Here is a 16,638-nt window from a genome sequence, read left to right on the forward strand (position 1 = left end):
TGAAAATACCGTACAGAGGGGTTACAATTACATGGGCAAGGTAATGAGCACATTTCTTATCAAGCATTGTTGCGTCCTCCTTTGTTTCCCCTTCCCATCACCCCCTGTCCCCCACTTCTCTTTCATTTCTCTTCGTACCATATATCTCAATGGAAACTTTGTGGGTAAATTTGCTATTGTGCTGCTTTATATATAAAATACTGTAAGGGACTAACATTCTTTTTTTTTTTTTTTTTTTTTTACCAATTTTAAAATGAATTTAAGATTTTTAATTTGATTTCCTGATGAACCGTATATTGTTTCAAGAAATGGTAATTGACTACTCTGTTTACTAATTTGAGTTCATTTCTGTGAAGGTCCCCCTTTTAGGGAAATATTAATTCATTTTGTGTCTGTCAATTTCAGTGAAATTAAAGGAAACAGACATATCAATGAAATGAATTTACGGTTTGAATAATGTAAATTGTCAGTTTTTCTCTTGCCACTAATGTTGAAGCCTCTTCTGTGTAATATTGTGTATATAAACAGTTTGGCCCTTTTAAATTGTAGTGTCCTCTCACGTGGCAGAGCAAGTGGGAAGGCCCTGACGATCCTTTGCAATACCTCAGAGGCCTTGTGTCCCGTGCCCTTGCAATACAGGTAAGAATGAATTATTCAGTGATTGTATTGTGTGGCTCCTAGTCAGAGAATGCATATTGAGATGACCTTCTTACCAATGAGAATGTGATTTTGCACAGGAAAACATCATGTATTCTCATTTTGTGTTTTGCCATTTGATTTTATTTTTGCATAGGATTCTTTAAAGATTATATATTCCTTCTGATTATTGTGCCTTTCCATCATTTTTGAGAATTTAGAGAAAATTTAGTTACAGATAGTAACTGAACCAGTTCATCACTATGACTAGTTTGCTTTAAGGAATATTCTCCCTGTAGGATCAGTGTTTGAAAGGCTCCTTTTTTGCTTTGTAAATTTTCCACTGCTTTCCTCCCTTCTTTGTCTCTTTTGCCCCTGTTTCACAACTAAGCTGTCTTAACCACATAAACTCAATCTGTGTCCTTCTCTATCCAGTAAGACTTCATCTATATTCTTATACCTACCTACATACTGAATTTGGCCCTCACTATTTACAGCTTCATGTTTAAACCTCTAAGGTGTTCATTACCATTTGTTAACAACTACACATAACAGAGGCCATGAGCTAGGAGCCCTCTCTCATTGTCTTGGTTCTAATGTAAAAGAAATTAGTCATCTGCTGTTCAAGACTCCTCCCTAGTCCTGTGGACTTGAATCCATCTGCTTTCAACTCTTCAGACTCTTAAAGGGGAGGGTAGATATTCCAATGCCCTGGTTGTTTCTTGTTTGTTTTTGGCCAGTCCTGGGGCTTGAATTCAAGGTCTAGCCAGAGCACTGTCCTTGGGCTTCTTTTGCTCAAAGCTAGCCCTCTATCACGTGAGCCACAGCACCATTTCTGGCATTTTCTGCTTATGTGGTTCTAAGAAATCAAACCCAGGGCTTCATACATGTTAGGCAAGCACTTTACAACTAAGCCACATCCCCAGCCCCATGCCCTGGTTGTTTCTTACTAGTTTCAAATGCTTTGAAGAACAAGCTGTAGGTTAAAAATGTCCCTGTTAAACTAGTCATCTCATCCAGGACACCAGATCCTTAAATGCCTCTGAGTTTCTTTGATCAGGCCCATTATGTTTCTGTTTCTTTACCCAGAAATGCCATCTCCCAAATGTCTAAAAGAAACCTTCTCCTCCAAGTGTTCACTCTGATGTCACCTTCTTTGTGAGGTCTTCTGATCATTGTATTTTAAGTTGTAATTACTCTCTCCCTTCTTTGTCTCTCTATGGTGATAATTTCAATATTCTGTATATTTTCGTATTTTTTTTCAACTTTTCTGTGTGTTCTTCAGCTAAAGTGAAAGCTTTCCAAGGGCAGAAATCCAATGATGTTGCTCATACAATAAATACCTGTTGAATAAATGAAATATTAGATCAAAGGGGGCTAATGCTTAAGTAGATTGACAGGCTTTCATTCCTCTTTGTATTTCCCAGTAATCATGACTTAGGCTACAAGGCTAAGAAGCATTCTATAGACTTAATGATATATTTCTGGGATTTTGCCTCTCATCTAAATCTTCCCAGTAAATATAGCTTGTTCACATAGTGTATAAAGTTAAACATTCAAAACTTGTGATTAAGACTTCAGCTGTTAAAAGTTACTAGAATTATACCATTCTTTATTTTTGACTCGTCTTTTGGAAGATTTAGTAGTACTTTGCATTCTTAGAAAAGAAAATTCATCATTTTTCTAACAGCAATTCTTATAATCAGTAACACTGTACTTTTTACACATATTGAGTTCACTAAAATCTTATCAGAAGACTTGTAAAAAGATAGAAGTATGCATGTAGCTCTAAATTGTATAGCATTGCATTTTACAGATAGTATTTGGCTATAAGGACCACCTTGTAAATTCATATACATATTGCTTCTGTTCTATATAAACCTTTGTTCTTAATGTTAAAAAATGTAGAATTGGGAAACATGACATTCTTGACAACAGGAATCATAGTGTTGAAGGATATAAATGTAGATATATTTGATCCAGTTGTGGTATTTATATTTTGGTTCAAATCCTGAAACCTAAAATTAACATACAAACCAAGATCTAAGTTACATTGTCACCATTATTGAATGAAGTTAGCATATGTATATCTGAAATTTACCCAGTGAATAGCTTAATAACAGCAGTATTACAAAATTGAAGAGTTAACATTTTTTTATAGGGACAGTAATTCTTCAACACTATCAGATGATAAATTCTTCCTGTGGTTAACTTACCTTGCACATGGAATACTGAATAGTAGTCTATGGTGATTTGCAGTTTTATACAAGCATTTCTACGAAACACACAATTTACCCTGTTTGCGAAAGATAAATCTTAGTTCTAGAAATGTGACATAATTGGCCTTCTTGAATTCTGTCTGCATTGCAGTATTCATCACAGGCATACAAATTTAAGAACCTTCTGATTGGCATAATAAGAGGACTTTTACACAGAAAACATGCAGTGACTATTTACACTCTTAGGTAGTTTCTTAAAGAATCAGCCAGTGATTGTTACTAGTGTCTATCATGTTGTTACTCTTATTTGGGAAATCATATTTAAATGCTCTCCTTGGGTTAAGGTAGCCATTTTCTACCATTTAGAGATTGGAATATATATATATATATTCCAATCAAGACAGCTGAAAAATGTCTTTAAGTTCATGTAATTTTGCTACAAAACAATAATAGAAGTGGTAAAACTTCTGCTGTGGTCAATAGGTTTGCTCTATTAAACACAATATTGTTTGTGAACAAATGGTATTTGACACCTGGATCAAACAGCTTTCAAAAGATTTGTCAGTGATAATTACATATGACTTTACATGCTTATTCGATTCTCTAATATGTCTTCCATCAGATTTACCTTGATAACTAATTACAAATCTACTGTGCCATCATCTCTGATTTCCTTAGCTTTTCTAGAGGTTTGGTGTGACAAAAGCTGTTCAGTAAGGTATGCACATGAGGAAAGATGCCAGGAAATATCACTCAGCTGCCTCCTATCACTCAGCTGCCTCCTCATGAAATTTTTTATTCAGGCAATAACCCACAGAGGTTAGACTAAGAATTTTAACCCAGAGATCACATAAATATTTTTTCCTTTCAAGTGGCATATAAAATAACTATATATGATGATAACTCTAATTTTTATATATAGTAAAGATACTGTACAGAGGGTTACAGTTACGTAAGGTAATGAGTACATTTCCTATCGAGCATTGTTATCCCCTCCTTTGTTTTTTCCCTACCATCCCTTCCCTCCCCACTTTGTTGGCATTATTTGACAGTATTACATTTATTCACTATGTTTGTACTAAACAAATGTTGGTACTGTTTGTTTCTGGGATAGAACAGTGTTGAAGTAGGCACCTGTTTGTTGCACCGACATGAAGGAAAGACAAGTAACAGATATGACTTAAGTGTTGAGAAGTGAATTGCATTTCTAATGAACATCAGGGTGCTGATGTTGGTTTAAGGGGTTTAGAGATGAATGGGCTCAGAAAAGTAATACTTCAGTATTGCTAAGCAGACATGAGTAAACTTATCTGAGGGACCACAAAGAGACCAGCAAGTGCAAAATCTCTCAGGCAGGAACATGCTCTGCTTGAATATATCATGTACATAAAGAGAGATCTCTGGACATGAGGTTGGAAGAGGTTGCCAGAGACTTTGATATGGTTCATTGTAAGCTTGTTTGGTGAAAAGGACTCCCAAGACTTGAGTGCATGAGAAGTCAGCAGATGAGGTTGGTATACAAGTTGGTATATGAGTAGATGAGAGATGGAAAGAAGGAAAGCAGGTTGACTAGCGGGTTAATTCAACAGTGAAAGTGACATTGTGATGGTTTCATGTTCTTAGCATGGTGGCCTGAAGGGGGTAGAGTGGTCATGTAGATAAACACTGGGAGGAGAGACTTTCAAGCTGAGAGACCAACAACATATGTCAGTCCCCCCCTAAATCAGGTTGGAATATTTTTAACAATTGAATATGTATTGTAAAGTTACCTACTGAAGTGGAAACAGTGCCAGCAATGATGGCTTTAGGACATTTAATACTAAGACACAAAGAAGTTAAAAGTCAAATGATAGGAAAAGATATGGTGTGCTGATACTGGCCAAAGAATTTTAAGTAACCTATGAGTTAAATGGCGCTGTGGCTCAAGTGGTAGAGCACTTGCCTTGAGCTGAAGAGCTGAGGGACAGCACCCAGGCCCAGAGTTCAAGCGCTATGACTGATCTCCCCACCCCCCCAAAAAAGGTTGGAAATTAACTGGATAAAAATCAAAACAGTAAAATTTTAGAGCTGCAATCAAGATTTAAAGGCAATATAATTGGCTAGCGAACATTAATGGATAGAATATTTGCATTAATGTATTCAGCACACATTATTAAAGCAATTCTGTAAGTTAGTGGGGAAAGCAATCTTTCCCTAAGGAAATTTCTTGCTCTATATGGGACAAGAAAATTATTTTTAAGGATATATAGTTAAAAATGACCAGAGTACCAGGAAGTTAGTTCAACTAAACTTAGGTTGAATAGCAAATTTTCTTTTTTTTATTGTGAAAATACTGTAAAGAGGGGTTACAATTACATGGGCAAAATAATGAGTACATTTCTTATCAAGCATTGTAGCCTCCTCCTTTGTTTCCTCTTCCCATCCCTTCCCATCCTCCCCCCGCCCCCCCCCACCCAAGTTGTAAAGTTCGTTTTTCCACATAATGACTTGTTGCTATGGGTCCACCTGTATCCCTATTTAAATGATTTGAATAGCAAATTTTCTATCTCTTCAAAAGCTAGTGAGTAAACTTGACAGAGAATACTTTTGTTTTCTTCTAGGAATAATAATATAACTAGCAAATCTAATGCACAAGATTTATTTGAATGATGATAAACCAAAGTTTGGGCTCAGGAGCAATTTATATTCAAGAATGATATGTCTAGTAATATACCAACAATTTTAAATGTCTTATTTTTAATGATTAATTTGGAGGCTTTAATTCTAGGACAATTTTGGTAAAATACCTTGCTGATGAGCTGTAATTTATTACATCTATTCATTTAGTGATCTGAGAAACTTCCAATGTTTTGTTTCTAGTAAAAGCAGTGACTGAGGCACTTATTTCTTATTTTTTCTGAATAGATTAGACTTTTTAGTTCTGGATGAATTTATTCTCAGATCCCTTGGCTTTAAATTTACAGTAAATTAGAAGAAAAAATGTGGGAATAAAAGATGTCATTGAAAAGAATGATTGACTGTTATTATTGACTGTAAACACCTTTTCCAAGGAACATAGTGAATGAAAAGAGAATGGCCTCAGGTAGGTGCAGAAGTAGTTAAAAAGAAGCCGTCCAGCCATCTAGTTGCTCCATTCTTTCAGCTGTTTAAGAATTTTAGGTATACTGTAAAGTCTCATAATCATAGATCAGACTAAGTCTTATATTCTATCTCAAACCAAATCCTTGGCCATGACTAGAGACATTTGGTGAAAAATATTGCCAGCTAAGTATGCTAGCTACAACATTGCTGCACTCTTTCTTCAGTGTGAAGTATATAGCTTTAACTTATCAAACGGTATCTTTGTGCTACTCTGTACTTTTAAGCTTAATAGACTAGGAGTTATTTTTCCCCATCTGGTCCAATAACATTCTTACCACAGGACTTTAGTTAGGTGAAACAAATACACATTTATTTGTTAATAAGCTTTTTTATTTTTTGTCAGTTGTGTGCTTAACTCAGGTCCTAGGCACTGACCCTAAGCTCTTTTGCTCAAGGTTAGTTCTCTACTACTTTGAGCCATAGCTCCACTTCCAGTTTTTTATAGAGTCTTGCAGGGACTTTTCTAACTGGAATGGCTTTGAACTGAAATCCTCAGCTCTAAGCCTCCTGAAGAGCTAGGATTACGGGCATAAGCAATCAGCGTCTAGCTTAGTTTTATCTAGAATTCTTTGAATTCAAACTTAACTTTCAGGCATTAATGAAATAATATAGTTGAAAAGTTATATTAAATGGTTTTTGAATAACAAATATTTTATGGTAAAAAGGGTGATATGAGCAACTTGTTGACTGTTTAACTCAAAGTAGGGAGTAAAGTTTTACCTTGTATAATTTACTTAGTTGAGAATATTTTTATTATTGTAAAGGATAATATCTGAAAGAATTATACTTGGATTAGGAGGTATCTTTTTAAAGTCTTTGTACTATAGGATTTGAATACTAGTCAATGTATTACAACATTAATGCAAGTAGGGTAGCATTGGAGATTTTAATTTCTCATTCTCATCATGGCTGAGGTGGATAATAGGCTGTTAAGAGTACATAAAACACACCTTTTTCAGAGCAGCAATAAGATTTCTTCTAGGACGTTTATAAATTAGGTAAAATGACTTACTGAGTACATGGCAGTTTTGTTAAGTTTTTAGTAGTTAACATTATTCCAATCCCATCTCTGCACCTGCTAGAATCATCAGTGTACATGCCCATTGACACCTGTAGGAAATAGAAAAGCAAATCATGGCTGACTGAGCTTGTGACCTTGGACAAGACCTTCATCCTTGCTTTGCTCCATTTCTTATTTGTAACCAGGGGCTGCTAATCTGCAGAGCAGTGGTGAGCCTAACATCAGTTAGTAGATGAAACAATCTTGGATAAGGTTTTGCTGGTTTTTTTTTGTTCTAAGTGGGAATTTTTTAAATACTTAACAAACTTTATGTTGAGTTTCCAAATTAACTATGTTGATGTGCAACAGGTAAGTTCAGGTAAGTGGAAAAGCCTTAGCCACCTGTGAAGGAGAATGTTGTCCTCTTGGGTATTACCCTCTCCTTTGACCCTTGGTTCTGTAAGGCGCAAGTCACTCTCACGTCTGATACTGTTTGCAAGCTGATGAGCCTGTGGACTGAGGCAGGCCTGGAGCAACACTGGGAGGTCCTAGTGAAAGGCTATGCAGAAAGCTAACTTCCCAGGCTCTTAGGTTGAGCACAATTTTAGTAGAAGTATATAGAGGGAAGCTTACTTGGACGGATGGATGGATGTAGTGCAAGTTGCTGGGTCAGGCTTCCCAGACACATTTGGACACTTAAGTGCAAAACTCTGAGCACAAATGACTTGTGCATCACAGATCTTCAGTGCTGTAGAGGGTACGTGTGCATGTATATTTATACTTTTCATTTTCTCTCTCTTCCTCTAGAACTGGGTAGATAAAGCTGAAAAACAAGCTCTTCTTTCTGATACACTTGATCTGTCAGAGCTTTTCCATCCGGATACTTTTCTTAATGCACTTCGCCAGGAAACTGCCAGGTAATTAATAATGAGCTGCTTTGAGTTTCTAGAAATACATTTATTGTTCGAATCCAGACAGTTGTTATTCTCTGAAGATTTTAGTTTAAAAAACACTGCTTTTAATTAAAATATTTTATTAGGATTGGAAATAATGAAATTTGACTTTTGAAATTGTCATTTATCTAGATTTGTACTGTGAAATATGGTAACCAGAGGTCACATGGAGCTATTTAAACTTCTAGAAATTAAATTGAACTGTGATCCTTCTGGTCACTTTTAAAGATTAGCATAGCAGAAAAATTAGAGCCTTATCTTAACAAAAAAGCAGGGTGGTGTTGTTCACACTGTAATTCAAGCTACTCAAGAGGTATTAGTAGGAGGATCATAGACTGAGACTTGCCCCAGGTAAAAGTGAGACCGTATTTGAAAAATGAGGGGTGATGCTCTCACATGGTAGAATCTTTTCTGCAAGGCTTTGAAAAGGTTCAAATTCAAGTTCCCCAATCACACTGGCTTGCTCGGTATCCACAGGTGGCTAGGTACGATTTTGGAATATATGAAAACTTTTTTTATATTTGTACTAATGTTTATTGTACAGTGTGAAGAACGGGATCTCATGGTCAAGATCAAATTCCTCTTTATACCAGGGTAGGATTACTAGCTTGTATTCAGAGAACATTTTTTTTTAAACCAGTGAGCACATAGTGAAAGAGATGCTACCACAAATAAGCTGAACAAAATTTAGTTGTATAGTCACTTGGACATTTCATTTTATACTTTCTCAGGATATAAGGAATATTAGTATTTTGATTAATTTGATAAGCATTTATTGGACATTTATAGTGTGCCTACATTTGAGGCTTAGTGTCAAAATGGAGAAAGTAAAAAGCCACTCTGCTAAGAGAGCTTGTAACCTGTATATGCAGTTAGGTATTATTTGCACACTTTGATTTAAAATAAAGAAGAATATCTAGCTGCAGTTCCTTATCTCATTTTAGTGTCTGAGGGTTGTTTTGTGGAATTAACTAGGTCCCCTGAGCCATGTTAAGGTCATTCATCCCTTCTATACCATTGAGCTTGATAGCAGAGAATGACTTCTTTGTAACATTTGATTCCTCAACTTTACAGGGCAATGGGCCATTCTGTGGATAGCCTTAAATTTGTAGCCTCATGGAAAGGTAGACTTCAAGAAGCAAAGCTGCAAATTAAGGTACTAACTTTAGATGGTTATCTGGGTTAAAAATGTATAGCTAATGAAGATAGATTCTGAAACTTCTGTCTTTATTGTTGTGAGATCAACACAGATTGACCTATAAGAATTACAATACAAATAAGAATTTATAATATAAAATCTGATATTAATCCCACCGATGAAAAAATAAAGATGTCCTGTTATACTGAAAGCTGTGCCATATACAAGCAAAGCAAAAATAATTAGGGTAAATGACATGACAGAAGGTACACATTGAGACACCTATTACATTCAACTTCAATGGTAAATATACACAGATACCATGCCACCTCCTGAGTAAACAATGTGTCTTCTACAGTAAGATACTAGTGCCAAATTTAAGGCAGGAAGTATGAAGTACACATGTACAAATAGCATGGGTTATTGTTGACTAGTGGTGGATAATTAGTCAAAGTACAGCATCGCTAAAATTGTAAAGTATGCTCCAATACATTTTCCTCTCATCTACAAATGAAATAATAGGATGGACTCAGTTGTCTATCTGGAATGGAAAAAATGCAGACGGTTTAAAGAAAAAAGGCTTTTGGTTGGAAGGAGCCAAGTAATTTTGCTTCACCTAAACAGTTTTAGCTATTGTTCATTTAATCTAAATTCTTCCAACTATTTTAAATAGCTTGTGAAAGAGGGATTCTTATTTCCCACTAGTGTTTTTTGAATCTGCTGAAGGGTCATCTCTTTATTCCTCCCATCCCAGGGAAGAAGCGCCTTCACCTGGTTGAATTACAGTGAAGAAATTAGGGCCCTTTACTTGTCTCTTCCTCATTCTTTTACTTCAAGTGTAAATATTCTGAATGAAGGGGTTCTGCATTTCTAGAAAGGCTTGTTCCAGCATGATTGTGACTAAAAATTAAGCCTGCCATTTTCCCAGAGAACTGTTGTATGTATCCTCTAAACTATATTTCTTGAGAATAAAGGTGACAAAGTAGATTGACATTGGAGAAAATCAAAGAAGGAGCTCTGTTTTACTTTACACCAGATTTAATTTCTGTTGCCAAGACATCTGAGGGTATATGGTTAATGGCATTTACATATTAGCTAAAATGAGAATTCAGTCTGAGTTACTAGTCTGTACCTTTTCTTTATATTCTCCAATAAGGTGCCACAATGGAACATGTGGCCTTTGATGTTCAAATATGTCCATTTTGAAGTCGAGTCACTGAATATATTAACAATATTTTCTGTGGCAGATCAGTGGCTTATTATTGGAAGGCTGCAGTTTTGATGGGAATCAGCTTTCTGAAAATCAACATGACTCTCCCAGCGTGTCAGCAGTTCTTCCTTGTTTTATGGGCTGGATTCCACAGGTAATTTACCCATAATCTTTCAACAAGTTATTCTGGCCTGTGTATTTCTGCTTTCTAATCTTAACCAAATGATTTTATAGTCAGAATCTTTTTAGATGTGTAGGACATTTTAACCCATTTTGCTTTGGAAATCACATAAAGAATATATAGTGAGAACCCTGTTTGTATTCCTGTTCTTTTCAACATTGTGCTAGGCACCTCATGTACTTTTATGTTAGTTTCCTGATGCAGCTGTGTAAGGCAGATATTTTTCCAGTGCTTAACCATGTTCAGGGGTTAGAGGTTTCCCCACAACTAGGTACAGAGTGACAGAACCAAGGTATAAATACTATTTTAGTTTCACACCAAATAATAGCAGTATAATGCTGAAATAGGCAGATAAAGAATGAAAGCTTCAATTATTGGAAGTATAAGGCAAATTCCTTTTTAAAAAAGCATATAGGTGCTGGGAATGTGGCTCAGTGGTAGAGTGCTTGTCTTGAATGCATGAGGCCCTGGATTTGATTCCTCAGTACCACATAAGCAGAAAAAGCTGGAAGTGGTGCTGTGGCTCAAGTGGTACAGTGCTAGCCTTGAGCTGAAGAGCTGAAGGACAGCACCCAGGCCCAGAGTTCAGACCCCACGATTGGCAAAAAAATAAACATATAGCTGCAGTTGAAACACATGACCTTTCCTCCATGAAGACCTTTAAAAAATGTAAGTATTAATACATGACAAGGAATCCCTTTCCTAAAAAGCAGCAAATATATGTATTGCTTACTACAAGAAAAATGAATTTTATCATTGAGAAATTACACATTGAAATTTCTAGTTTAGTCTTTTTGAAAAGAAAAAGCATATGAATATTCATTTAAGAAAACCCAAAGCTTTAACAGTCATTGTTCAGAGATCCACAAGCAGTACTTACAATAGGATATCAACATCCAATTCTAAGCCAAACACCAGTACTCACACCTGTACTAGCTGCTCAGGTTCAGAGCCAGTCTTGACAGATAAATCCAAGAGATTTTTTTTTTTTTTTATCAGTCATGAGGCTTGAACTCTGGGCTAGGGCGCTGTCCTTGTGCTCTTCAACTCAAGGCAAGTGCTCTACCGCTTGAGCCACTTCCAGTTTTCTTGTGGTTTATTGGAGATAAGAGTCTCACAGACTTTCCTGCCCGGGCTGGCTTTGAACTGCGATCCTCAGATCTCAGCCTCCTGAGTAGCTAGGATTACAGGCGTGAGCCACCAGCGCCCAACCACTGAGAGATTCTTATCTCCAGCTTACCTAGAAAAAAGCTGGACATGGAGCTGTGGCTCAAGTGATAGAATACAAGCCCTGAGAGTAAAGTAGCAAAAGCCATAAAACTGTTCCCCCAGCTCAGTATAACCATAATACTTAGATTTTAATACATTTTAATTATAAACACTTTATATGTAGTGTTAATGTGAATTACTTGAGGTCTTCATTTATCTTTTTTGCATTGAGCAGTCTATGTATGTAAAAGCTCTGATCATGAAAATACTAAAAACCTGAGGTTTGTTTCTACTTTGACCATTAGGTTTTAGTGACTTAAGAGCAAGTTTACACTTTTCTTCCCGCCCCCCCCCCAACCCCCTGCCCAAACTAATAAAAGTCTGTCTCGGGAGAAGGATTTGTCACTGCACTTTAAAACATTGTGTAAGATTCCAACTAGGTTTGTAAGGGTTTAGAAACAGAAAGCCTAGTAGCTGATAGTGCATATGCAGAGTTTTCCTTTTAAAAGGAGATTTTACTGGTGTGAAGAGATAGGGACATCTCCTGACTAGAAAGAAATATATTGCTGAAAGACATTTCCATTTCATTTTTGATCTCAAAGGAAATAGGGAAAGCAAAGCAAATATCAGGTGGCAGAGACAGATAATTCAAGACCTTTTCTGGCTTTAAAATTAGTTGTCCAAAGACAAGTATGCTCTTTGCTGAAAAATCCTGAAGCAGCTCCAGAAGGAAGCCTCTTCAAAGGCTATTAAACTCAGGCCAGCGTGAGCAGTTACAGGCAATGCTTTGCCATTTAAACAGTAAAAAAGAAGGAAAGAGATTGGTTGAAAATATAAACTCTAATCCCTACTTTTTGTATTTTTCAGCTCAACTCAGGATTCATTCTTTCTGCAAATCCTTGTATTATTTTTTATATTTTAATTTTTGAAAGTTTTGAAATTTCCCAAAATACTAGATATTTGTGTTTCCTAAATTGAATTTAAGTCTAAAGAATATTATGTAAAATGCTTAGCTGCTTAAAGTTTTATGTACACTATTAGCACACAAAAATGCTACTAATTGGCAAAATCATCAATGCAGAGAGAGAACTGGAAAGATTTAGGATGGCTGATGTTTTCACCTATTCAGGGAATGATGCTACATGACAAATTTTTTATGCACATCAGGTTAAGATTTAAGAATGTTAGGAACAAATAATTTCTGAAAGAAATGCAGTGGGAGAAAGAGGATTACGATTAGAAAAGATAATAATTGTAATTTCATAAAATTAGTGCCCACTTGGACTTAATAGGCTTTTAAAAATTCTCCATGTAGGAGAGATACATTTCTCTCATAGCAACATGTAGCATGGGTGCTAAAAATTGGATTTTTTTTTTTTTGTCGGTCCTGGGGCTTGAACTCTGGGCCTGGTGCTTGCTGTCCCTCAGCTCTTCAGTTCGAGGTGAATGCTCTACCACTTGAGTCACAGTGCTGCTTCTGGTTTTCTGGTGGTTTATTGGAGATAAAAGTCTCACGGACTTTCCTGCCTGGGTTGGCTTTGAACAGTGATCCTCAGATCTCAGCCTCCTGAGTAGCTACGATTACAGGCATGAGCCACTCTTGCCCGGCTTGGAAATTTTTTCTAGATGATTTAACAATAGAAAGAGCCTCATGGATGGATAAACGGTGTCTTCAGATTCCCTCACCTCCCTGTGAGGTGTCCAGGTGTCACTGGTACTTTTATAATTGGGAAACTGGTATTGGGAGGGTCATCCACTTAGCTCTCTAGAGTGGCATTCCAGGGCCAAAAACTGGTGATTTCCACAAATGCCAGAACTTTAGTCAACTGCCCTCAGTGACTTTGCACATCTTAACTATGTACCATGAGTAAATTTTCACTGCGTTTTAAAACTGACCAGTTTTGGAATATTTTGCAGGGAGTCCAGCTTATTTATTAACTTCTATTTTCAATTTGAACTGGAAGTACCATTATGAACTCATTTAAAAATGTTTTTAGTATATATGTGGGGTGTGTGTGTATTTCTGAGCTTTTATCACTGAAAGATCCTAGAATAAGAATGGTCATTCCTCCACCTAAATTATAATCTCTTCCACCATTTCTCTTGAACCCGTGTACTTATAGGACAAAAGTATGTGACTTTGTACCATCCTACCATACCAGAAGCACAATGAAGCCATTGAAGACAACTAGGGACATAGCAATACTCGGGAGCCAACTTAAAGTACTACCACTAAATATTGACAATTTGAACATTAATAAGATAATTGCACAGGTTGAGCCAAATTAACAAATTGAAATCTATTTAGAAAAGGATATACTTTGGAGGTACATCAACAAACACCAGTTTCATTATTTTGAATGAAATAAACTAGATGCATTTAGACAACCTTTTCTGTGTAAACTTTAAACTGTACATTCTCTTATAAAAACTAATAAATGGAATTGAAAAAAAGGATAGAATCAAATTACCATTTTATACTCTTGAATGAAATCACCATCATTATTAGCTTCTAATATCCCAAAAGACACCAGACATTGTGTTGCATCTTGATAGAAATTAGTTACTGTGTGCTTATATTGGGGCTTGTGTTCAGGACTTCATGCTCTCACTGGCTTTTTTTAAAATTCATGGCTCTATTCAGCCACTTGAGCCACACCTGCACTTCCATTTATGAGAGTGTGTAATAGCATGTATATAATAGTTTTGGCTAATAAGTATGAGGGAAATACCATGCATGGAATGTAACTCCCCTCCCCCCCCAAAAAAAACTCTGTGGTTAGTTTCTTCATAAGTATTGCTAAGGAAAAAGCATACACCTATATAAATTTTGGAGATTTAAGAGACATTAACAAACTGGAAAATGTAGGTTTTATCTGAATTACAATTTTAATTAGAAGTATTAAAATTATATGTTGAGTGAATGGAGATTTAACATTGGGAAATAAATATTGTGAATTATTGGTTCAAAATACTCAAATATCTGGAGACTGAAAGGAAACTCAGTTGGGCATGAGTAATTATTGCAGTGTGATAGTAGGGGCTTATTAATCTAAGTATTCCATAATAACTTACTGGTTAGAAGATTTTAAGTATTCCATAATAACTTACTGGTTAGAAGATTTTCCGTTTGTTTCTTTAGGCACAGAATCTGCTTTGTTTGCAATAATCTATTTTAAACATTGTTTTTAAACAGGGTGCTTATGGTCCCTACTCCCCTGAAGAGTGCATCTCTCTGCCTGTTTACACAAGTTCAGAGAGGGACCGTGTGGTGACCAACATCCATGTTCCCTGCGGGGCCAACCAGGACCAGTGGATCCAGTGTGGAGCTGCCCTGTTTCTAAAAAACCAGTAGGAGCGAGCTCAGCAAAGGATGCCTTACAGGATGAAATAAAATGTGTACCGTCTACATTTGAAATGTTAGTTCAGAATATGCTTCTAGTTCACCTGCACTGTTGATCTCCTTGGGTTCTTGTTTTAATATGTAGTAGTGGTGCTGTGCACCTTTGAAAGTAGTGACTTCATGGAATTAATAGTGGAAGTGTATTATTCCTTTGATAGGCAGTATTTCTGTGAGGCGCTCCATCCTGGTTCAGATATGTAAGTAAAACCTTTAAAAATACTATATTTAAGAAATCAATAGTTTGGCTACCATTTTAAATATTTAATAAAATATGACATTATTTTTTTCTGTCTTCCTTGGCTTATGATGTAAGTATCTACTCTCTTTTTCAACTCTATTAGATCAATATACTTACACATTAATTATTACATATTACATATAATAAAATGCATTAAATAAAATGCTATAATTATAGCTGATATATAACTCATTTATATAATTCATAATACCTATATAAGTTACATTTCAAAATAGTAAAAGGGATAATTCAGATGATAAATATAAATACTGGTGATATTCAGCTGTTGACAATTTTTGGAGCTTGTTACTTCAGCTCTGCTAGACCCTCTGAATCAAAGAAAAAAACATACTGTTCATCTGGATGACAGGTATTTCAGTAGCCAAAAATTGGCTCCAGCTGTACTTAGAATTTCTTTTAAGAACTAAGGTCTACATTTTTGTTAGGTCTTGATAAAAATGAATTAAATCAGAAATAAAACTCTCCCTCTTTGCAGATGACATGATCTTGTATTTAAAGAATCCCATAGACTCCACTCCCAAATTACTCAAGCACTCCCAAATTACTCAAGCTGATTCAAAACTTCGGCAAAGTAGCAGGTTATAAAATTAACCCCCCAAAATCAATGGCTTTTCAGTATGCCAACAATGAGAAAAGTGTGGCTGAAATTATGAAAGCAACTCCATTTGTAATAGCCCCACAAAAAATAAAATACCTAGGAATTAACTTAAGAAGTGAAGGACCTCTATGATGAAAACTTTAAAATCTTGAAAAAGGAAATCAAAACAGAACTAAAAAAATGGCAAAGCCTCCCATGCTCCTGGATTGGAAAGATTAACATCGTGAAAATGGCAATACTTCCCAAGGCTATCTACAAATTCAGCACAATACCTATCAAAATTCCAACCTCATTCTTCAAGGAAATAGAAGAGGCAATCCAAAAATTCATATGGAACAATAAAAGACCCCGAATAGCAAAAACGCTCCTCAATGGAAAGAACACTGCTGGAGGAATATCAATACCAAATTTCAAACTCTACTATAAAGCCATAGTAATCAAAACAGCTTGGTATTGGCATAAGAACAGACCTCAGGACCAATGGAATAGAATTGAAAACCCAGAAATGAACCTACAGACCTATAGCCATCTAATCTTCGATAAGGGAGCTAAAACAATAGAATGGAAGAAAGACAACCTCTTCAGTAAATGGTGCTGGCAAAATTGGTTAACTACATGTAGAAAACTAAAGCTAGATCCTTATATATCACCCTGCACCAGAATCAACTCCAAATGGATCAAAGACCTTGAA

At 35.9% G+C, this 16,638-nt stretch overlaps 1 protein-coding gene across 3 annotated transcripts in view; it reads left to right on the forward strand.

The window, feature by feature from the left end:
* Positions 1 to 15,360, forward strand: part of LOC138821327 (cytoplasmic dynein 2 heavy chain 1) — a 168,949-nt gene extending 153,589 nt beyond the window's left edge. For all 3 annotated transcript variants that reach the window (XM_070013461.1, XM_070013463.1, XM_070013462.1), the window contains 5 exons: positions 550 to 639; positions 7,804 to 7,913; positions 9,024 to 9,105; positions 10,335 to 10,451; positions 14,884 to 15,360. In XM_070013461.1, the coding sequence (XP_069869562.1) occupies positions 550 to 639; positions 7,804 to 7,913; positions 9,024 to 9,105; positions 10,335 to 10,451; positions 14,884 to 15,042 (558 nt within the window). In that variant the 3' untranslated portion in view covers positions 15,043 to 15,360. The remainder of the gene's footprint in view (positions 1 to 549; positions 640 to 7,803; positions 7,914 to 9,023; positions 9,106 to 10,334; positions 10,452 to 14,883) is intronic.
* Positions 15,361 to 16,638: the final 1,278 nt, after the last annotated feature.

Source organism: Dipodomys merriami, unplaced genomic scaffold (assembly GCF_024711535.1).
Source record: "Dipodomys merriami isolate MVZ:Mamm:240054 unplaced genomic scaffold, mDipMer1.0.p SCAF_91, whole genome shotgun sequence".
In the NCBI taxonomy this organism is placed as follows: Eukaryota; Metazoa; Chordata; class Mammalia; order Rodentia; family Heteromyidae; genus Dipodomys; species Dipodomys merriami.